This window comes from Oncorhynchus mykiss, chromosome 2 (genome assembly GCF_013265735.2).
Source record: "Oncorhynchus mykiss isolate Arlee chromosome 2, USDA_OmykA_1.1, whole genome shotgun sequence".
NCBI classification, from domain to species: Eukaryota; Metazoa; Chordata; class Actinopteri; order Salmoniformes; family Salmonidae; genus Oncorhynchus; species Oncorhynchus mykiss.
The window spans coordinates 19974930-19999161 of record NC_048566.1 but is presented as its reverse complement, the minus strand read 5'-3'; the positions used below and the strand labels follow the sequence as shown (position 1 = coordinate 19999161).

Here is a 24232-nt window from a genome sequence, read left to right as displayed (position 1 = left end):
GGACACTTCAACTGTGAGAGACGGAATCTAAAACAAAAATCCAGAAAATTACATTGTATGATTTTTAAGTAATTAGTTTGCCTTTTATTGCATGACATAAGTATTTGATACATCAGAAAAGCAGAACTTAATATTTGGTACAGAAACCTTTGTTTGCAATTACAGAGATCATACGTTTCCTGTAGTTCTTGACCAGTCACTGCACAGCTATTTTCGGGTCTCTCCAGAGATGTTCGATCGGGTTCAAGTCCGGGCTTTGGCTGGGCAACGCAAGGACATTCAGAGACTTGTCCCGAAGCCACTCCCACATTGTCTTGGCTGTGTGCTTAGGGTATTTGTCCTGTTGGAAGGTGTACTTTCACCCCAGTCCTGAGTGCTCTGGAGCAGGTTTTCATCAAGGATCTCTCTGTACTTTGCTCTGTTCATCTTTGCCTCGATCCTGACTAGTCTCCTAGTCCCTGCCACCAAAAACCATCCCCACAGCATGATGCTGGCACCACCATGCTTCACCGTAGGGAGTGTGCCAGGTTTCCTCCAGATGTGACGCTTGGCATTCAGGCCAAATGGTTCAATATTGGTTTCATCAGACCAGAGAATCTTGTTTTGTCATGGTCTGAGAATCCTTTATGTGCCTTTTGGCAAACTCCAAGCGGGCTGTCATGTGGTTTTTATTGAGGAGTTGCTTCCGTCTGGTCACTCTACCACAAAGGCCTGATTAGTGGAGTGCTGCAGAGACGGTTGTCCTTCTGGAAGGTTCTCCCATCTCCACAGAGGCTCTGGAGGTCTGTCAGTGACCATCGGTTTCTTGGTCATCTCCATGACCAAAGCCCTTCTCCACTGATTGCTCAGTTTGGCCAGGCAGCCAGCTCTTGGAAGAGTCTTAGTGGTTCCAAACTTCTTCCATTTAAGAATTATGGAGGTCACTGTGTTCTTGGGGGACCTTCAATGCTACAGAAATGTTTTGGTACCCTTCCCCAGATCTGTGCCTCGACACAATCCTGTCTCGGAGCTATACGGACAATTCCTTTGACCTCACGGCTTGGTTTTTGCTCTGACATGCACTTTCAACTCTGGGACCTTATATTTGTCTTTCCTTTCCAAATCATGTCCAATCAATTGAATTTACCACAGGTGGACTCCAATCAAGTTGTAAAAAACATTAAGGATGATCAATGGAAACAGGATACATTTGAGCTCAATTCTCATAGCGAAGGGTCTGAATATGTAAATAAGGTATTTCTAAAAACCTGTTTTCACTTTATCATCATTGTGCTTAGATTGAGGAGGGAAAAAAATATTTCATACATTTTAGAATAGGGCTGTAATGTAATAAAATGTTAAAAAAGTCAAGGGGTTTGAATACTTTCCGAATGCACTTTACAAAATATAAAATAAGATGTCAAAATGTATACTTTCATAACAGGTAATACAAATATATTATTTTAGAATATTTTCACTGTTAATATATGTACATCATTGTAGTAAAGGTATGATAATGAAATCATGCAATAATTATTACTATTTTACTATTTCAGAGCATTGTAATAATTCAGGGCTACCAACTTTTGAAGAAAGTTTGGAGTGAGATTTGCTATGTGAATTTCATTGCCCCCTGGCCAATCCATAGACGGAAGACTAGTAGTTTACTGTTTTAAAGTGAATTTCCTGAAATTCTATGTATTTTGACATGGCTTAGGCCTATTACCAAGGTGTACAATTAGGTTTATTCAGGATGCTTTGAACATTAAATGAACACTCCAAATTTGACTACTTTGCTACTTTTGGGTATGATATGTAAAGTATGCTAATATGTTTTTAAATGTTTTTTTAGGTGGTTTGACACTTTTTTCAGACAGTAATGAAATGAGATAGGGAGACAGGCAAGTGTTATAAACAGTGGGAAGGTTGGAAGCCGGGATTGATCCCTGTTCTCAGGTAGAAAGTTATGAGACATGTGCCCGGAAGTGTTAGCACTACAACAAGGCTCTGCACAGGAAATGTCAATATCAATGGTTGAAGGCAGTGGGTCACCAAATCATAGATTGGAGTCTGCTTGTCCATAGACTGCTTTGAAGGTAAGGAGACAAACATTTCATATTTTGTCATTTGGGATCAATCTCTTTAAAATGTTGGTGGAAGAAAATCCTCTCCAGGAGGGTTGGCCACCCAGATCTATGTTCACCAAGTGCTGGGTGTTTGAAAATGTTCTTGTTGTAACACCGCATTTTTCAAGATGACCCAACCTTCAAGAAAAATCGAATGAAGATCAATATTTAGGTGGTTTATGACAACTAGTTGAAGATCAGTATTCAGGTGGTTTATGACAACTAGTTGAAGATCAGTATTTAGGTGGTTTATGACAACTAGTTGAAGATCAGTATTCAGGTGGTTTATGACTACTAGTTGAAGATCAGTATTCATGTGGTTTATGACAACTAGTTGAAGATCAGAATTCAGGTGGTTTATGACAACTAGTTGAAGATCAGTATTCAGGCGGTTTATGACTACTAGTTGAAGATCAGTATTCAGGTGGTTTATAACAACTAGTTGAAGATCAGTATTCAGGTGGTTTATGACAACTAGTTGAAGATCAGTATTCAGGTGGTTTATGACAACTAGTTGAAGATCAGTATTCATGTGGTTTATGACAACTAGTTGAAGATCAGAATTCAGGTGGTTTATGACAACTAGTTGAAGATCAGTATTCAGGCGGTTTATGACAACTAGTTGAAGATCAGTATTCAGGTGGTTTATGACAACTAGTTGAAGATCAGTATTTAGGTGGTTTATGACAACTAGTTGAAGATCAGTATTCATGTGGTTTATGACAACTAGTTGAAGATCAGTATTCAGGTGGTTTATGACAACTAGTTGAAGATCAGTATTCAGGTGGTTTATGACAACTAGTTGAAGATCAGTATTCAGGTGGTTTATGACTACTAGTTGAAGATCCTTGCCATCATTTTACTCTACATAGACATTATGTGATGTGTTTATGAGTTGTGAGTCCACCTACCATCTCTGCCTAGCATGTGCACAATAATAAAATGTTAAAAATGATATTTGATTCCTGGAGCATATAATATCCAATGCAATGTATGACTTATTCAAAACTGTCCATGACTGGCAAAAATACATAGCCTCATATAATTCATATTCAAAGATACAAGTAGGCATATCAGATTTCAGATATGAGATTGCGCTGGCAAAACTGGAAAGAAGTGGAATACTAAAATACGTGTGGAGGGTGACAGTAGTGTTCTTGTTGACAAGCACAGTAATTACCCTATATTTTAGCCCATTGTTAAGAATGAGAATTGTTCCACTAATCAGACTAAATAAAGTAAATAGCTAATAAAATCTCCTGAAGAAAATATTACATAAATCTGCCCCTACACTCTACCCAAACTATTTTATATTTTTTTGTATCCCCTCTAGAATGAAATGTACTCTTTTGGGTTCGCAATCTGTTTGACAAAAGGATTTCATAGTTACAAATCAGGTCATCCTACCCAACGTCCCTGCTAAAACCTACTGCAGGTCTGTCTTCTGCCCTTTCATTGTCACAGCATAAATGCCAATCACCACGTGAGGGGACTAACGCAAGTGTGGATGAAATCGACTTTAGTACATAAAATCAAATCAAAATTGATTTGTCACATGCGTTGAATGCACCTTATCGTGAAATTCTTACTTACAAGCCCTTAACCAACAGTGTAGTTTTAAGAAAAATAATAAGGAAATCAGTGAATTGAAATAAATGAATTAGGCCTTAATCTGTAGATTTCATTACTGGGCAGGGGCACAGCCATGGGTGGGCTTGGGAGGGCATAGGCCCACCCACTTGGGAGCCAGGCCCAACAACTGGAGGGCCAGGCCCAGTCAATCAGAATGAGTGTTTCAGACAGAAATACTGTCTTCTCCCCAATTTCGTGGTATCCAATTGGTAGCTCCAGTCTTGTCGCATCATTGCAACTCCAGTGAGAGGTGGTCGAGAGCCATGCATCCTCCGAAACACGACCCCACCAAGTCGCAGTGCTTCTTGACACAATGCCCACTTAACCCGGTGCCAGCCACACCAATGTGTTGGAGGAAACACCGTGCACCTGGCAACCGTGTCAGCGTGCATGCGCCCGGCCCGCCATAGGAGTCGCTAGAGCGCGATGGGACAAGTACATCCCAGCCGGCCAAACACCCCCTAACCCGAATGATGCTGGGCCAATTGTGTGCCGCCCCATGGGTCTCCCAGTCGCGGACGGCTGCAACAGAGCCTGGACTCGAACCAGGATCTCTAGTGGCACAGCTAGCAACTGAGATAAGTGGATGGACTATCTTGACAAAGGATAAAATGCTCACTAACACAGATGTAAACAAATGTGTGCACAACAGTTTAGAGAAATAAGCTCTTTTTTTTGTATGAAACATTTCTGAGATCTTTTATTTCAGCTCATGAAACATAGGACCAGCACTTTACATGTTGCGCTTTATATTTTTAGTGGATGGCTGCAAACTAGGGCAGTGTTTTTGTATCAAAACGAGCAAAGCGGTAGAAGAATGTCTAGTGGTACAGGTACGGTAGGTCGTGACCGGTATCACACTCCAGGGCAGTAGGTGGCAGTGTATGCACATATCAGTTGGTTGCGATTCGCCAATAAAATTTGAAGAAGAATGTATAAAGTAAACAAACACGGTTTTGACTAGACGGAGTACAGTTTATGTCACAATTGACTATACTTTACTTTTCGCAGCAGGTTATGATAATTAACGTAGCAGGTTATGATAATTAGGTTAAGGTTATGAAAAGGATTAGCTAGTAAAACTACTTTATTTAACGTAATTTAACACAATGTATCCCATCTAACAATGACCCAGAAGCACTGCGCGCTAGACTGCAGCTAAATCCAAATTAGTGTCTTTATTGTTAGTTTACATGTATCCTTGAAATACACAACGAAAGAACAAAGTTAACAGCTTGTTTGACTTTTGCATGGGTAATTTGAATGATCGTTTGGTGCATATGTACACATTTCTAAACTTGAAAACATTCAGAGTTCAAAGTGCATTTGATTGTTTTCAATGGTTGAACTTTGACATTTTTTTCTTTGACAGACGGACATCTAGCTGGTGGTCAAAGGTAACCTGCACATAATTAACAATGACGTAAAATAGAACGTTTTAATTTACCCCACAAAATAACGTTATAACCAAGTGTATGTGGCTACAGAAATGTTTTTACTTGCAATAACAATGTTACACGGATGTTACAACTAGCTAAATATTTTGGCTACAGGAACGTTTTTACTTGCAGTGCGATAACAATGTTACACGGATGTTACAACTAGCTAAATATTTTGGCTACAGGAACGTTTTTACTTGCAGTGCGATAACAATGTTACACGGATGTTACAACTAGCGAAATCTTTTGGCTACAGGAACGTTTTTACTTGCAGTGCGATAACAATGTTACACGGATATTACTGTATCCACACATTAATGATGTCCTGAATTATATTTTTTTCGGGGGGGTTTGCCTGGTGTTCTATTATTTCTTTTTTTTTTCATTGTATTCACAAGAATGTCCCTGTATTGATGTGTAATATTGTTATTATTGTTGCAATAATACAAAAAAAATCCTTCAGATGGCAAGTTCTAGGAAAGTGATTGAACTGTTTTATGACGTGGTCTCTCCCTACTCATGGCTTGGCTTTGAGGTTAGTGTCTTTAGATCAGGGCCCAACCCTCTTCCTGGAGATATACTATCCTGTTGGTTTTCAGTCCAACCCTAATTTAACACAACTGATTCTACTAATTAGCTGCTGAATCAGGTATGCTAAATTAGGGTTGGACTGAAAACCTACAGGACAGTAGATCTCTAGGAAGAGGGATGGGCAGTTTGGCTTTAGATTGTACATTGTTAAATTTCAGACGTAGAGTTATATGCATTGACTGATCATTGTGCATGCATGTATCCGATCCTTAGGTCATGTGCCGTTACAGAAATGTTTGGAACATTGACCTTAAACTACGTCCTGCGTTCTTGGGTGGCATCATGCAAGGATCAGGTAAGTAGCTAAGATCAACATTACACAAACCAGGCTTCACAATAGGCTATGGATGGATTGTTATGTTTACATTGCACATGTTGTCAGTCAGCCATTAAGTCATTATGATGAGGCATCTGCATTGTGACATAAAGTATGTACTTTTATCCTATATTCCAGGTAATAAGCCCCCAGGTCTGGTCCCAAACAAGTTCCTGTATATGACCACAGACCTGCACCGTCTAGCCCAGTACTTCCAGGTCCCCATCAGTCCCCCTGCTGACCCCTTTGAGGCCATGTTTGAAAAAGGTGCACCCCCCCCCCCTGCATGTCCTTTATGTAAATTTGCCGGTAGCCTATTTTGCCAAGCTTATGACAACGCTATTGGATATATATTCAGGATACACATGGGTGGGAACAGCATTAATATGCCAGTACTGTTTCTTATATAGAACGTATCTTAAAGATCAATGACGGTTTCCTAATATAGATGGAACAGCATCTTTAACAGGTCTAGGCCTCAATGCAGTAGGCCAAGATTTGGTAGCTGGTCCTGTCAGGTCCCTCCCTGTAACATTCCACTGAGTACTGCTGTCTGTTGGGGACACTCAAGGGGAAAAACGTCTGTGCTGTCAACATGCCTGTTCTATATTATCAATGAGCTTTATCCTTCTGAACCTAATACACTGCTCTGTATAGCCTCTCTTAGCCTTTTTGTGCCTTGCTGTCATGTAAAATAAACTCCTTGCTGACCTCAGTCACCACATTTTTCTCTTGCAACCATGTACAGTGGGGCAAAAAAGTATTTAGTCAGCCACCAATTGTGCAAGTTCTCCCACTTAAAAAGATGAGAGAGGCCTGTAATTGTCATCATAGGTGCACTTCAACTATGACAGACAAAATGAGAAAACAAATCCAGAAAATCACATTGTAGGATTTTTTATGAATTTATTTGCAAATTATGGTGGAAAATAAGTATTTGGTCAATAACAAAAGTTTATCTCAGTACTTTGTTATATACCCTTTGTTGGCAATGACAGAGGTCAAACGTTTTCTGTAAGTCTTCACAAGGTTTTCACACACTGTTGCTGGTATTTTGGCCCATTCCTCCATGCAGATCTCCTCTAGAGCAGTGATGTTTTGGGGCTGTTGCTGGGCAACACGGACTTTCAACTCCCTCCAAAGATTTTCTGTGGGGTTGAGTTCTGGAGACTGGCTAGGCCACTCCAGGACCTTAATGCTTCTTACGAAGCCACTCCTTCGTTGCCTGTGCGGTGTGTTTGGGATCATTGTCATGCTGAAAGACCTAGCCACATTTCATATTCAATGCCCTTGCTGATGGAAGGAGGTTTTCACTCAAAATATCACGATACATGGCCCCATTCTTTCCTTTACACGGATCAGTCGTCCTGGTTCCCGTTGCATAAAAACAGCCCCAAAGCATGATGTTTCCACACCCATGCTTCACAGTAGGTATGGTGTTCTTTGGATGCAACTCAGCATTCTTTGTCCTCCAAACACGACGAGTTGAGTTTATTACCAAAAAGTTATATTTTGGTTTCACCTGACCATATGACATTCTCCCAATCTTCTTCTGGATCATCCAAATACTCTCTAGCAAACTTCAGACAGGCCTGGACATGTACTGGCTTAAGCAGGGGGACACGTCTGGCACTGCAGGATTTGAGTCCCTGGCGGCGTAGTGTGTTACTGATGGTAGGCTTTGTTACTTTGGTCCCAGCTCTCTGCAGGTCATTCACTAGGTCCCCCCATGTGGTTTTGGGATTTTTGCTCACCGTTCTTGTGATCATTTTGACCCCACGCGGTGAGATCTTGCGTGGAGCCCCAGATCGAGGGAGATTATCAGTGGTCTTGTATGTCTTCCATTTCCTAATAATTGCTCCCACAGTTGATTTCTTCAAACCAAGCTGCTTACCTATTGCAGATTCCCAGCCTGGTGCAGGTCTACAATTTTGTTTCTGGTGTCCTTTGACAGCTCTTTGGTCTTGGCCATAGTGGAGTTTGGAGTGTGACTGTTTGAGGTTGTGGACAGGTGTCTTTTATACTGATAACAAGTTCAAACAGGTGCCATTAATACAGGTAACGAGTGGAGGACAGAGGAGCCTCTTAAAGAAGACGTTACAGGTCTGTGAGAGCCAGAAATATTGCTTTTTTGTAGGTGACCAAATACTTATTTTCCACCATAATTTGCCAATAAATTCATTAATCTTACAATGTGATTTTCTGGATGTTTTTTTCTCATTTTGTCTGTCATAGTTGAAGTGTACCTATGATGAAAATTACAGGCCTTTCTCATCTTTTTAAGTGGGAGAACTTGCACAATTGATGGCTGACTAAATACTTTTTTGCCCCACTATTTATCTGTCCCAGGCTCGCTGTCTGCCATGCGCTTTGTGGCGGCGGTACAGGAGAGGGAGGTGGGAGGAGATAAGCAGGTAGAGCAGGTGTCACGGGAGCTGTGGATGAGGATCTGGAGCCAAGACAAAGACATTACCCAGCCTGCATCACTCTCTGAGGTACCAGGAAGTACTCAGTCGCTGTAGCTTGAGTTCAAGGTTTCTCTCCATTCATCTGTCTAGTGTTGGTCACATGTGCCTTTCATATAATATCTGTTAAATAAGTGCTATCTCCCAACACTAATGGAGTTGCACTAGTGGAGGGCATAATCCTCCTAGAGCATTTTGAGATTGGGTCTGGTTAGATGGTGGCGTGACGGAGTTACATTGCAGGTTGTTTGTTTAATGTGATTCATGTTTTTTTCCAGGCAGCCATGAAGGCGGGGCTCTCAGCCTGTGAGGTGGAAGAGCTGCTGAAACTGTCCACCTCTAAGGAAATCAAAGACAAGCTGAAGAGATCCACCCAGGAAGCACTGGACCATAGGGTCAGTATCTCCCCCTCGTCTCCCTGTTCCCTCCCAACCAACCCCACCCCATACATGTAGATGGTTTAGATGGCTGTTAATGATAATAGCAGCCATCAGCATCAGTACATTCACTTATTTTGTTATCTCACCTTGTCTCTGTACTCTTTCATTCAGGCCTTTGGTTTTCCTCTGGCTGTGTGTCATGTGAATGGAAAGGCGGAGGTGTTCTTTGGCTCTGACCGGTTTGAGCTCATTGCCCACTGCATAGGTGAGCCCACACTTCCTCTGGCATCATAAGATGTCATGTTCCTGCATAAACTCCCACTTTGGCTGCATCAGAATATTCACAAATAGCATATTATAGAATTGACTTTAACCAATATGACTTATTAATTAACCATTATACCAGGGCATGTAATGCTTAAAAACAAATACAATTTGGATGAATACAATATTTAGCTACAGAAGTGCCATTTCTTACCGATCTCTATAGCGTCTGTCCAAAAACGAATCCTGTGATATTAGGTCAACACATACTGGAGGAGTTACTGGCTAGCTTAGCTAATGAACTAGCTACGTCGGTCGCGGGGTGCGCATGACCAGAGTGACACATCGACGAACCACCAAAGTCACACCCCAAATTGAGAAAGGGGCGGAGTTCAACCGTTTTGTGTCCAAAGTCAACCTTTAAGATAACAATTACTGTAGGCTATATACAGTGCCTTGCGAAATTATTCGGCCCCCTTGAACTTTGCAACCTTTTGCCACATTTCAGGCTTCAAACATAAAGATATAAAACTGTATTTTTTTGTGAAGAATCAACAACAGGTGGGACACAATCATGAAGTGGAACGACATTTATTGGATATTTCAAAAACTGAAAAATTGGGCGTGCAAAATTATTCAGCCCCCCCCACATTTTGCTGCGATTACAGCTGTAAGTCGCTTGGGGTATGTCTCTATCAGTTTTGCACATCGAGAGACTGACATTTTTTCCCATTCCTCCTTGCAAAACAGCTCGAGCTCAGTGAGGTTGGATGGAGAGCATTTGTGAACAGCAGTTTTCAGTTCTTTCCACAGATTCTCGATTGGATTCAGGTCTGGACTTTGACTTGGCCATTCTAACACCTGGATATGTTTATTTTTGAACCATTCCATTGTAGATTTTACTTTGTTTTGGATCATTGTCTTGTTGGAAGACAAATCTCCGTCCCAGTCTCAGGTCTTTTGCAGACTCCATCAGGTTTTCTTCCAGAATGGTCCTGTATTTGGCTCCATCCATCTTCCCATCAATTTTAACCATCTTCCCTGTCCCTGCTGAAGAAAAGCAGGCCCAAACCATGATGCTGCCACCACCATGTCTGACAGTGGGGATGGTGTGTTCAGCTGTGTTGCTTTTACGCCAAACATAACGTTTTGCATTGTTGCCAAAAAGTTCAATTTTGGTTTCATCTGACCAGAGCACCTTCTTCCACATGTTTGGTGTGTCTCCCAGGTGGCTTGTGGCAAACTTTAAACAACACTTTTTATGGATATCTTTAAGAAATGGCTTTCTTCTTGCCACTCTTCCATAAAGGCCAGATTTGTGCAATATACGACTGATTGTTGTCCTATGGACAGAGTCTCCCACCTCAGCTGTAGATCTCTGCAGTTCATCCAGAGTGATCATGGGCCTCTTGGCTGCATCTCTGATCAGTCTTCTCCTTGTATGAACTGAAAGTTTAGAGGGACGGCCAGGTCTTGGTAGATTTCCAGTGGTCTGATACTCCTTCCATTTCAATATTATCGCTTGCACAGTGCTCCTTGGGATGTTTAAAGCTTGGGAAATATTTTGGTATCCAAATCCGGCTTTAAACTTCTTCACAACAGTATCTCGGACCTGCCTGGTGTGTTCCTTGTTCTTCATGATGCTCTCTGCGCTTTTAACGGACCTCTGAGACTATCACAGTGCAGGTGCATTTATACGGAGACTTGATTACACACAGGTGGATTGTATTTATCATCATTAGTCATTTAGGTCAACATTGGATCATTCAGAGATCCTCACTGAACATCTGGAGAGAGTTTGCTGCACTGAAAGTAAAGGGGCTGAATAATTTTGCACGCCCAATTTTTCAGTTTTTGATTTGTTAAAGTTTGAAATATCCAATAAATGTCGTTCCACTTCATGATTGTGTCCCACTTGTTGTTGATTCTTCACAAAAAAATACAGTTTTATATCTTTATGTTTGAAGCCTGAAATGTGGCAAAAGGTCGCAAAGTTCAAGGGGGCCGAATACTTTCGCAAGGCACTACTTACAGCAATTTGGCATTTTACGTCATTTAGCAGACGCTCTTATCCAGAGTGACTTACAGTAGTGAGTGCATACATTTTAATACCTTTTTGTGCTGGTCCCCGTGGGAATGGAACCCACAACCCTGTCGCCATGCTCTACCAACTGATCTACACGGGACTGCAATCAATACTGTACATCTTATTGTAATACGTCACATGTCATTGTACACGTTTTATGTCATGCACCTCACAATCTTTTGATAGATTTAGCTATCAACAGGTATGTAAACACACAAGACAGTCAATATCATTATTGCGTCCTGGTTGCTAAATATGGTAGATTCTATTGTTTTGAATTTTGGTTCCTATATCATTACTATCATCTCTTTGAGCCCATCAAGATTCACCTCAGTGCAGACCGTATCCAATCGTATCCTTCTGTCTTCTAGGAGAGAAGTGGATGGGACCCCAGCCTGCTGCTGCCAAACTGTGACTTGAAACATGAAACTGGGGCTGTCATGTATGGAATTCATTAAGATTAATAAATACTATAGATATGATTTGAAATGGTCTTTTTTCTAAATCTGCCTGAAATGTATTCTTTGAAATAGATGACTGTCTTTTCACTAATCACGTTTACTGCCACAAAGAAACCTGACATTTACATGTAAGGACAAGCAAGGCTTTAGGAAGATTAGATGCCAGATATGCGACACAAAAGGAAGAGGACAGAAAGAGGTGGAAGGACCTGTTTCCCCAGACAAAAGATAGTTGACAAAGGGCTAGCAAACACAACGAGAGTTTGACAGGTCAAGACAGAATAAGGAGGGAAATAACTTCTACAGAGAGAAGTCCACTAAACTGGTTTAATATTACGATAGACTCCCTGGATGAGGGAGGAAATGGAGTGAGAAAAGGTGGGAGAGAAAGATGGCTGTAGTGCAGGTGATGAGGGCGGGGTTGAGACGACACTGAACGTGTGACCTACACAAACACAGAGCCGCACAACCGTAATCCCTGGAGCCTGACAAACCCCCTGAGAGGAGAGAGAATGGGAGAGAAACCACGACACTAACCCTGGACTACACACACTGACGGAACAGGGAAAATGTATGAAATGTGTTGGTTTCTGTGACGGAAAGGACCAAGGATTGTATTACTGGATTGTTAAGGTTTATTTCTTAAGGTCTGAGGCACACAGAGGGAGAGAGGTAAGATGACTACATGATCTTGATCAGATGTTTACTTTGTCTATGTGATTGTTTTATAATTTGTCTGAACTAGATCTTGGTTCCATTACTGTATATACGTGATAGAGAGCGATTTGTGTGTGTTCCTCTGAGTGTGTGTCATTGTGCTTTACCTGGTTGAAAAAATGCAGCCGGACAAGTTAAGTAATCACTGCACTGACACACAGGTGATTAGGGAGATTTAGTTTCCTTGTGTAACTGGGAGACACATTTTCATAGTTGGCCTGCAGTAAAACGGTAGTAATGTGTTAATGCCAAACCAGGCAGAAACCCCAGATGCTGTGCCACATATGTGTACAGATGTGCATTGGTCCTGCAACGTGATGCTTTATACCAGGTTGTGCCCTTTTGTGAAGTTTGGGCATATCATTTTGCATTCACAGCTACAATGAGCTGTGAATGTGAGAGTGAAACGGGGAGTGGAGGTTGAGAGAGCAGAATAGAAAGACTTGACAGGACAAAGAGAGAATTTGATTCCTTTAAGTTAGTACAATTGGTTTCCTTTAAGTTAGTACAAGTTCTGAATAAATTGGAGGTGACTGTGTGTGTGTCTATGATAATCACAAGTTGTATTAGTGTCTAGGCACACCTCAGATTGATTGTGAGAATCTCTGAGGGTACTTGCTAGGTTCCTGCAAGGTGAAACATCTGTCTCGTGTGTCTTTCGGGGTAGTGGTTGGGATTAAACAGAAGTCCAATTTCAGTTGGACTTTGTGTACACCTGACGAATAAAGTGAACATAATCTCAATCTTAATTCACATCACAGGATCTGATCTAGTTAGTCCACTATAAACAGAGGATCTGAAACTCACTATTACTGGCCATAATGTGAGGATGATGTTGTTCATCATTCATGTGATTCATCCGTTCTTGTGTTTTAATGTTTAAGCAGGTTATGTGTGTAAGTGTGACCTTTCCTCATGGGAAAAAAAGAAACAGAGGATGTGTTACGTGAATATTCCTCTCCCAGTCACTGAGCTGTCTGCCACTGAAACCTTGTTTTAAACCTGATTGAATGTCATCTCTTGACATACAGTACCAGTCAAACGTTTGGACACACCTACTCATTCAAGGTTTTGAATTTATTTTTACTATTTTCTACATTATAGAATAAAAGTGAAGACACCAAACTATGAAATAACACTTATGGAATCATGTAGTAACCAAAAAACTGTTAAACAAATCAAAATATATTTTATATTTGAGATTCTTCTAAGTAGCCTCCCTTTGCTTTGGTGATAGCTTTGCACACACTAGGCATTCTCTCAACCAGCTTCATGAGGAATGCTTTTCCAACAGTCTTGAAGGGGTTCCCACATGTTGAGCAATTGTTGGCTGCTTTTCCTTCACTCTGCAGTCCAACTCATCCCAAACCATCTCAATTGGGTTGAGGTCGGGTGATTGTGGAGGCTAGGATTTCTGATGCAGCACTCCATCACTCTCTTTCTTGGTTAAATAGCCCTTACACAGCCTGGAGGTGTGTTGGGTCATTGTCTTGTTGAAAAACAAATGATAGTCCCTCTAAGCGCAAACCAGATGGGATGATGTATTGCTGCAGAATGCTGTGGTAGCCATGCTGGTTAAGTGTGCCTTGTATTCTAAATAAATCACTGACAGTGTCATCAGCAAAGCACCATCACATCTCCTCCATGCTTCATGGTGGGAACCACACATGCGGAGATCATCCGTTCACCTACTCTGCATCTCACAGAAACACAGAGGTTAGAACCAAACATCTCAAAGGACTGATTTTCCACTGGTCTAATGTCCATTGCTCGCATTTCTTGGCCCAAGCAAGTCTCTTCTTCTTTTTGGTGTCCTTTAGTAGAGGTTTCTTTGCAGAAATTCAACCATGAAGGCCTGATTCACGCAGTCTCCTCTGAATAGTTGATGTTGAGATGTGTCTGTTACTTGAACTTTGTGAATCATTTATTTGGGCTGCAATCTGAGGCTGGTAACTCTAATGAACTTGTCCTCTGCAGCAGAGGTAACTCTGGGTCTTCCTTTCCTGTGGCGGTCCTCATGAGAGCCAGTTTCATCATAGCACTTGATGGTTTTTGCGACTGCACTTAAAAAAAAAAAATGTTGACCTTTATTTATCCAGGTAGGCTAGTTGAGAACACCTTTATTTAACCAGATAGGCTAGTTGAGAACACCTTTATTTATCCAGGTAGGCTAGTTGAGAACATGTTCTCATTTGCAACTGCGACCTGGCCAAGATAAAGCAAAGCAGTTTGACACATACAACAACACAGAGTTACACATGAAATAAACAAACATACCATCAATAATACAGTTGAAAAATCTATATATAGCATGTGCAAATGAGGTAGGATAAGAGAGGTAAGGCAATAAATAGGCCCTGGTGGCAAAGTAATTACAATATAGCAATTAAACACTGGAATGTTAGGATGTGCAGAAGGTGAATGTGCAAGTTGAGATACTGGGGTACAAAGGAGCAAGATAAATAAATAAATACAGTATAGGGATGAGGTAGATTGGATGGGCTATTTACAGATGAGCTATTTACAGGTGCAGTGATCTGTGAGCTGCTCTGACAGCTGGTGCTTAAAGCTAGTGAGGGAGGTAAGAGTCTCCAGCTTCAGAGATTTTTGCAGTTCGTTCCAGTCATTGGCAGCAGAGAACTGGAAGGAGAGGCGGCCAAAGGAAGAATTGGCTTTGGGGGTGACCAGTGAGATATACCTGCTGGAGCGCGTGCTACGGTTGGTGCTGCTATGGTAACCAGTGAGCTTGAAGAAACTTTCAAAGTTCTTGATCTTTTCTGGATTGACTGACCTTCATGTCTTAAAGTGATGATGGACTGTTGTTCTTGAAGCTGGTTGAGAGAATGCCAAGGGTGTGCAAAGCTGTCATCAAGGCAAAGGGTGGCTACATTGAAGAATCTCAAATTTAAAATATATTTTGATTTGTTTAACACTTTTTGTGTTATTTCATAGTTGTGATGTCTTCACTATTATTCTACAATGTAGAAAATAGTCAAATAAAGAAAAACCCTTGAATGAGTAGGTGTCCAAACTTTTGACTGGTACTGTACAATGTTGTAACCTACAAGGCCTCATGTTTTACCCACTTTGCCTTGCTCTGTTGTTAGAATGTCTTCAATGTCAGAAGCAGACTCCCGCTGTAAACCGGGAGACACCATCTGTAGTAAGTGTTACACACACACACACACACACACACACACACACACACACACACACACACACACACACACACACACACACACAGTTATCTCTCTTCGTTGTCTTAATGCTCACGTCTGTTCCTCAGATATTAGTGTGTACGAGCAAGAAGTGATCATCGTGCCCATCCTCCTATTGGGTAGCTTCCTGGTCGTGCTGGTCTTCATCATCCTGCTACGGTACTGTCCTGAGAAGGTGGACAACATTCGACCACAGAACACTGTGGCCACGTCCAGATCACAGCGCTCCAGGAGACAACTGCACGGCATTGATGGTGAGTGTGTGTGTATGTGTATTTGTGCTCAAGGATGTGACTTTGAAAGACTGTTTTCATAGTGAAACACTGTAGGTAATTCGAGGTAATGAGTGTGTATGTTTCTGTCTATGTCAACAACATAGGCGCTTATTCTATTTGCACAGGCTAGTAATGAACAGAATCAAACCTGTTATTATAATGTAGCTATCTACTTCTAAACGTCAGGTAATAACCTCTTCCTCTCTCTGTCCTCCCCCTCCTCTCTCTATTCATCCTTCCATCCCACTCCGCAGCTCCCCTGGGTATCAACCCCCTGGAACATGAGACTATTGCTCTCGATGCCCCCTCCTACTCTACCTTCTCCCCAACTCACTCCCACCCCTCCTCAAACTGTCTCTCCTTCTCTGTGAGGACTCCCTCTCTCCCCCCTATCCCCCCACCCAAGACCTTTACCCCATCCTCCCCGTCCAGCCCCCCACCCCAGTCCTTCACACCTTCCTTCACCCCTATGGTCCAGCCCAGGGAGCTGCCTCGCCAGAGGCTGCCAGAGTCCTTCAACCTAGTGGCCTCGCTGCCCGCAGCCTTCTCCCTACGCTCTGACAAGGCTGTCTCTCTCTACAGGGCCCGCATGGACAACAGGAACGCTGTGCTCCGAGTGCTCAACGGTGAGAGGAGTGGGAGGAGATGAAAAACAGCTACTACTGAAACAAGCTATTTAATAATGGCTTATAAGCAGTGTATTAGCATACCAAAGTGGTGATATAGTCAGAACTACTTAGGTTTAGGATAAGGGTTAAAGTTAGGGTTGACATTAGTGTAAGGTAGAATTTGTGGTGAAAGCATGTTACTTCAATCTTTTCCAGCATGGTCAAGAAGTGAGGAAACAGCCACTGTAACGAGCAATTGAATGGGGGAACAGCGTCATTAGGCAGTTTCTTCCCTGGTTTCAATAGGTGTGGCTGGTGCTTGTGGATTGTTAGACAATCACCACCATAATTACAGCAACTGTTTACTTTGTAAAACTGGTCTCTCTACAACCTGTTTCTCTGACCTCCCTTTCAGAAATGTAATTACCAACTGGTACAGCAAATCTGCTTCAAGGCTTTGAGATAAAGACAAAATATGTTCAGCCATAGCAGTTGTTTATCAAAGGCTTTGGAAGGCCGTTTTCGCACAGCATGTTGGCAGGCAATTTCATTTTCCTCTCCTCCTACTCTCCCTCAGACTCTGCGAGCGCCACAGAGAGGCACAACTTCCTGTGCTTTGCTTCCTTCTTGTCCCAGCTGGGGCCACACCCCTTCCTGCCGGAGCTCTTGGGCGTGGTCTCTCTGCGTGTGCCCCTAGTTACCGTTGTTGAGGAGCTAGAGAACAGAGATCTGCTCAGCTTCCTGTGGCGGTGCAGACAGGTAGGAACCACATTACCGATGAGACATTGTCTCTACTAGCCCATTATTTATAGTAAAATTAGGAGCTGTTTGTGATAAAGATGTTTGGGGGTATAAATTGATTCTCTTTGTGTGTTATGTAAGGATGGTGTGGGCGGGGACCCTCCATGTGAGATCACAGAGAGACGTATGTTTACCATGGCCAAACAGGTAGCCTCTGCTCTGGTGAGTAGACTATGGTAATATGTTGGCTTAATGTGTTTCTGCAATATGTTTCTGTCACAGAAATCAACATGTTTAAACCATGAACATGCCCCATTTACAAAACATGAACATCCCCCATCATCAAACCATAAACATGCCCCATGTTCAAACCATCAAACCATGAACCTGCCCCATGTTCAAACCATGAACCTGCCCCATGTTCAAACCAAACCATGAACCTGCCCCATGTTCAAACCAAACCATGAACATGCCCCATGTTCAAACCAAACCATGAACCTGCCCCATGTTCAAACCAAACCATGAACATGCCCCATGTTCAAACCATGAACCTGCCCCATGTTCAAACCAAACCATGAACATGCCCCATGTTCAAACCATCAAACCATGAACCTGCCCCATGTTCAAACCATGAACCTGCCCCATGTTCAAACCAAACCATGAACCTGCCCCATGTTCAAACCAAACCATGAACATGCCCCATGTTCAAACCAAACCATGAACCTGCCCCATGTTCAAACCAAACCATGAACATGCCCCATGTTCAAACCATGAACCTGCCCCATGTTCAAACCAAACCATGAACATGCCCCATGTTCAAACCAAACCATGAACATGCCCCATGTTCAAACCAAACCATGAACATGCCCCATGTTCAAACCATGAACCTGCCCCATGTTCAAACCAAACCATGAACATGCCCCATGTTCAAACCAAACCATGAACATGCCCCATGTTCAAACCAAACCATGAACATGCCCCATGTTCAAACCAAACCATGAACATGCCCCATGTTCAAACCATGAACCTGCCCCATGTTCAAACCAAACCATGAACATGCCCCATGTTCAAACCAAACCATGAACCTGCCCCATGTTCAAACCAAACCATGAACATGCCCCATGTTCAAACCATGAACCTGCCCCATGTTCAAACCAAACCATGAACATGCCCCATGTTCAAACCAAACCATGAACATGCCCCATGTTCAAACCAAACCATGAACATGCCCCATGTTCAAACCAAACCATGAACATGCCCCATGTTCAAACCAAACCATGAACATGCCCCATGTTCAAACCAAACCATGAACCTGCCCCATGTTCAAACCAAACCATGAACATGCCCCATGTTCAAACCAAACCATGAACCTGCCCCATGTTCAAACCAAACCATGAACATGCCCCATGTTCAAACCATGAACCTGCCCCATGTTCAAACCAAACCATGAACATGCCCCATGTTCAAACCATGAACATGCCCCATGTTCAAACCAAACCATGAACATGCCCCATGTTCAAACCAAACCATGAACCTGCCCCATGTTCAAACCAAACCATGAACCTGCCCCATGTTCAAACCAAACCATGAACATGCCCCATGTTCAAACCAAACCATGAACATGCCCCATGTTCAAACCAAACCATGAACATGCCCCATGTTCAAACCATGAACCTGCCCCATGTTCAAACCAAACCATGAACATGCCCCATGTTCAAACCATGAACATGCCCCATGTTCAAACCAAACCATGAACATGCCCCATGTTCAAACCAAACCATGAACATGCCCCATGTTCAAACCATGAACCTGCCCCATGTTCAAACCAAACCATGAACATGCCCCATGTATTTTCCACAGTGGCTTCCTGTGCTTATGTATTTTCCACAGTGGCTTCCTGTGCTTATGTATTTTCCACAGTGGCTTCCTGTGCTTATGTATTTTCCACAGTGGCTTCCTGTGCTTATGTATTTTCCACAGTGGGTTCCTGTGCTTATGTATTTTCCACTGTGGCTTCCTGTGCTTATGTATTTTCCACAGTGGCTTCCTGTGCTTATGTATTTTCCACAGTGGCTTCCTGTGCTTATGTATTTTCCACAGTGGCTTCCTGTGCTTATGTTGTTTCCACAGTGGCTTCCTGTGCTTATGTATTTTCCACAGTGGCTTCCTGTGCTTATGTATTTTCCACGGTTTTCTGCGCTTATGTATTTTCCACAGTGGCTCCCTGTACTTATGTATTTTCCACAGTGGGTTCCTGTGCTTATGTATTTTCCACAGTGGCTCCCTGTACTTATGTATTTTCCACAGTGGGTTCCTGTGCTTATGTATTCTCCACAGTGGGTTCCTGTGCTTTTGTATTTTCCACAGTGGCTTCCTGTGCTTATGTATTTTCCACGTTTTTCTGTGCTTATGTATTTTCCACAGTGGCTCCCTGTGCTTATGTATTTTCCACAGTGGGTTCCTGTGCTTATGTATTTTCCACAGTGGCTCCCTGTACTTATGTATTTTCCACAGTGGGTTCCTGTGCTTATGTATTTTCCACAGTGGCTCCCTGTGCTTATGTATTTTCCACAGTGGCTTCCTGTGCTTATGTATTTTCCACGTTTTTCTGTGCTTATGTATTTTCCACAGTGGCTCCCTGTGCTTATGTATTTTCCACAGTGGGTTCCTGTGCGTATGTATTTTCCACAGTGGCTTCTTGTGCTTATGTATTTTCCACAGTGGCTTCCTGTGCTTATGTATTTTCCACAGTGGCTTCCTGTGCTTATGTATTTTCAACAGTGGGTTCCTGTGCTTATGTATTTTCCACAGTGGCTTCCTGTGCTTATGTATTTTCCACAGTGGCTTCTTGTGCTTATGTATTTTCCACAGTGGCTTCCTGTGCTTATGTCTTTTCCACAGTGGCTTCCTGTGCTTATGTATTTTCAACAGTGGGTTCCTGTGCTTATGTATTTTCCACAGTGGCTTCTTGTGCTTATGTATTTTCCACAGTGGCTTCCTGTGCTTATGTATTTTCCACAGTGGCTTCCTGTGCTTATGTATTTTCCACAGTGGCTTCTTGTGCTTATGTATTTTCCACAGTGGCTTCCTGTGCTTATGTATTTATCACAGTGGCTTCCTGTGCTTATGTATTTTCCACAGTGGCTTCCTGTGCTTATGTATTTTCCACAGTGGCTTCCTGTGCTTATGTATTTATCACAGTGGCTTCCTGTGCTTATGAATTTTCCACAGTGGCTTCCTGTGCTTATGTATTCTCCACAGTGTGTTCCTGTGCTTTTGTATTTTCTTTCTCTGCATTGATTTGGTCAGCTGAATTCCATGGTAGGTTTCCTGTATGTCAGTGTACTGCACCTGTCCTGTGTATTCTGTACAGAAGAGGGAAAGGAAACAAGAGGACAAAGTCACTGTGGACTTTAGAGACTAATTGAATGAAAGGGAATAATTTACAAATGTTGAGATATGACACTGTCCCACAGCTTTAACCTCTGACCTTTGACCTCACGTTATCCCCTGTCATCAAATCAGGAGTTCCTCCACAGCCGAGACCTTCTTCATGGCAACGTCCGTGCTCACAGCGTACTGGTCAGCCGGGAGCTGACGGCCAAGCTGTGGGGACTGGGCGGGGTCTACACCAGGAATACCCAGGGAGCTACTCAGACTGAAGTTCCTGGCATGAAGAAATGGCAGGCCCCCGAGCTATTGGCTAGGAGGCCTGCCAATCATAGCAGTGACGTGTGAGTTACCCTACTTAGTCTATGCTGACATTTCAATCAATTTTCAAGATATGCAAAATACACTGATACATGTTTGTCTTTCTCTCACTAGCTGGTCGTTTGGCATCTTGTTGTTTGAAATGGCAACCTTGGGTGAGTTACATGAAATCTATTCTTCTGACTTTGAGTGCCCCTTTTGGCCAATGATACACATAACAACCACTCTCATTTATTCTGATATAATCTCTTTCTCTGAGCTACAATCTCTAATTTGTGTCATTAACCTTTCCTTCTCTCCCCTCTTTCTCTCTTTCTCCCTCTCTCAGGTGATGCTCCGTTTTCAGATATCTCCGTCAACGAGCTTCTACAGTTTCACCAGAGAGGGAAAACACTGAGAAAGCCAGCCAACTGCTCCAACTCACTGTAACTATCCATTATACAGCACTATTATTACTGCGTTATTGCCAGGAGAGGGGGCTTCTTTAGACTGTTACCAAAGAGATAGATAGAGGACTCTAGTTCCTAAAAGCCTGTTTTAGTATGGGCAGCACCATTGAGGAATTTCACAATTTTGAAGTAGTCAACTGGGTGGGACTTCCTATGGGTTAAGGAAAGGTCACATAATTCCATCCAGGTGATCAGGAGGGATCGGCCAATGAAATATACTTATGAGCAGGGGAAAGGCGGTACGGGGTCCTGGCAAAATAAATAGTTGGGGTACACCGTACCGATAAAACACGAATGAGCATATTGTAATAATTAAAACAAAATGTAGGCTCTTCCACCTCTTTTTATCATTAACAAATGTCAGAGGCATGACAAATGAGCGAAACTGACTTGGAAACGGGTGGTATTGCCAAAATGTGATGTGGTTCGACGAGATCACAAACATTTGGCAAGGCAGAGATGAGTATCCGACACCGAGGTGAGTACAGACAGCAGTGGAAGCATAAGTTCTTGCCTTATGTACACTTTGTGGTGTTTTGTGTAACAGATTCACGTGCCTGGATAGCCTAGTAAAGGAGCCCTTTGAAAGGATTGCTTGACAATCAGATGAAAACATCATGACAGGTTGTGTTTATGCCACAGTAGAAGGTAATACATTGTAAAAGTTCATTGACACATTTTGACGACTAGATCCACAGAGATCCTATTAAATGAATAGGGATTCTATATGTAAGTAATGATTAAGCACATAAAAGGATTTATGCACGCACTAATAGGAGGTCCCGTACCAGGAAGAAATTAATTCTACTTTCATCTGTGCTTGTGAGCAAACATTCCGTAACTGCAGGTGGCAGTAAATCCCAAACCTTGGCTTTATACTTCAAACAACACACTCCAGGTGGCAGTGTGCAGCCTTTCAGTTTGTTTACCAACTCATGGAAGTAGTAGAAGAAGAAAATTGACTAGTTCATGCCCATGCTCTCACAGACGCCATAATGGGACAGACAGATACAATGTTCTTTATCCTCTGTCTTTATAACTGAGATATACCTCTATTCCCTCTTAACCACGCCCACCCTTCTCACAGGTACTCCATCATCAAGGCCTGCTGCCAATGGAAGGAGCAGGATCGCGCCACATTGGCTGAGGTTGACCGCAAGCTCCAATCAGGAGAGAAGAGTGCCAACGACAAAGTCCTCAAGGTGACTGAGCCAATCAACATCGAGCAGTACCTGCAAGAGGCTGGATATGGGGAGTCCAACAGCTACACTGTTTTCTGAGTGGCGGCTGTGCCGTCCAACGAAATGCACTATGCCGAGGGACGACAGTGGATGTTTATATATGTATGCCTCCATTCATTCCAGAAAGATATTAATTTCCTTCTGCCCTTTTTGTCTTTGTACCATAGACTTAAGATAGTTGAACAGACACAATCGTTGAGTCAACTTTGTAGTTGATTGTTTGTAGTTGATCGTGTATACCAGTAGAGGCTGCTGAGGGGAGGACGGCTCATAATAATGGCCAGAATGGAGGGAATGGAATGGTATCAATTTCATTTGTTTGATACCATTCCATTCAATCAATTCCAGCCCTTCCACTCCATTCTAGCCATTATTATGAGCCGTCCTCTCCTCAGCAGGCTCCACTGATGTACACTACTGTTCAAAAGTTTGGGGTCACGAAGAAACGTCCTTGTTTTCCATGAAAACATACATAAAATGAGTTGCAAAATGAATAGGAATTATAGTCAAGACTTTGACAAGGTTATAAATAATAATTTATTTTTTATGATTTTTTAAATGTATTTATGAAGCCCTTCTTATATCAGCTTATGTCACAAAGTGCTGTACAAAAATCCAGCCTAAAACCCCAAACAGCAAGCAATGCAGGTGTAGAAGCATGGTGGCTAGGAAAAACTCCCCAGAAAGGCCAGAACCTAGGAAGTAACCTAGAGAGGAACCAGGCTATGAGGGGTGGCCAGTCCTCTTCTGGCTGTGCCGGGTGGAGATTATAACAGAACATGGCCAAGATGTTCAAATGTTTGTAGATGACCAGCAGGGTCAGATAATAATAATCACAGTGGTTGTAGAGGGTGTAACAGGTCAGCACCTCAGGAGTAAATGTCAGTTGGCTTTTCATAGCCGATCATTAAGAGTATCTCTACCACTCCTGCTGTCTCTAGAGAGTTTATAACAGCAGGTCTGGGACAAGGTAGCAGGTCCGGTGAACAGGTCAGGGTTCCATAGCCGCAGGCAGAACAGTTGAAACTGGAGCAGCAGCATGGACAGATGGATTTGGGACAGCAAGGAGTCATCAGGTCAGGTAGTTGTGTCCTTCAAACTTTGCTTTCGTCAAAGAATCCTTCATTTGCAGCCTTGCAGACCTTTGGCATTCTAGTTGTCAATTTGTTGAGGCAATCTGAAAAGATTTTACCCTATGCTCCCTGAAGCACCTCCCACAACTTGGATTGGCTTGATGGGCACTTCTAATGTACCATACGGTCAAGCTGCTCCCACAACAGCTCAATAGGGTTGAGATCCGGTGACTATGCAGGCCACTCCATTATAGACAGAATACCAGCTGACTGCTTCTTCCCTAAATAGTTATTGCATAGTTTGGAGGGTCTTTGGGTCATTGTCCTGTTGTAGGAGGAAATTGGCTCCAATTAAGCGCCGTCCACAGGGTATGGCATGGCGTTGCAAAATGGAGTGATAGTCTTCCTTCTTCAAGATCCCTTTTACCCTGTACAAATCTCCCACTTTACCACCACCAAA

At 42.6% G+C, this 24232-nt stretch overlaps 2 protein-coding genes across 5 annotated transcripts; both read left to right on the top strand.

The window, feature by feature from the left end:
* Positions 1-1940: 1940 nt before the first annotated feature.
* Positions 1941-11760, top strand: gstk1 (Glutathione S-transferase kappa 1). Of its 4 annotated transcripts, none has more exons than XM_036933452.1 (9): positions 1941-2075; positions 5110-5134; positions 5640-5711; positions 5981-6062; positions 6222-6350; positions 8433-8578; positions 8827-8943; positions 9100-9193; positions 11650-11760. In XM_036933452.1, the coding sequence occupies exons 3-9, from the start codon at positions 5640-5642 to the stop codon at positions 11691-11693; spliced, it is 684 nt and encodes a 227-aa protein (XP_036789347.1). In that variant the 5' UTR covers positions 1941-2075; positions 5110-5134; the 3' UTR covers positions 11694-11760.
* A 121-nt stretch (positions 11761-11881) lies between these two features.
* LOC110534384 (tyrosine-protein kinase STYK1-like) lies at positions 11882-23182 on the top strand. The gene is made up of 10 exons (XM_036941118.1): positions 11882-12411; positions 15564-15619; positions 15743-15928; positions 16204-16575; positions 17135-17316; positions 17440-17520; positions 20824-21032; positions 21124-21164; positions 21338-21434; positions 22546-23182. The coding sequence occupies exons 2-10, from the start codon at positions 15565-15567 to the stop codon at positions 22736-22738; spliced, it is 1416 nt and encodes a 471-aa protein (XP_036797013.1). The 5' UTR covers positions 11882-12411; position 15564; the 3' UTR covers positions 22739-23182.
* Positions 23183-24232: the final 1050 nt, after the last annotated feature.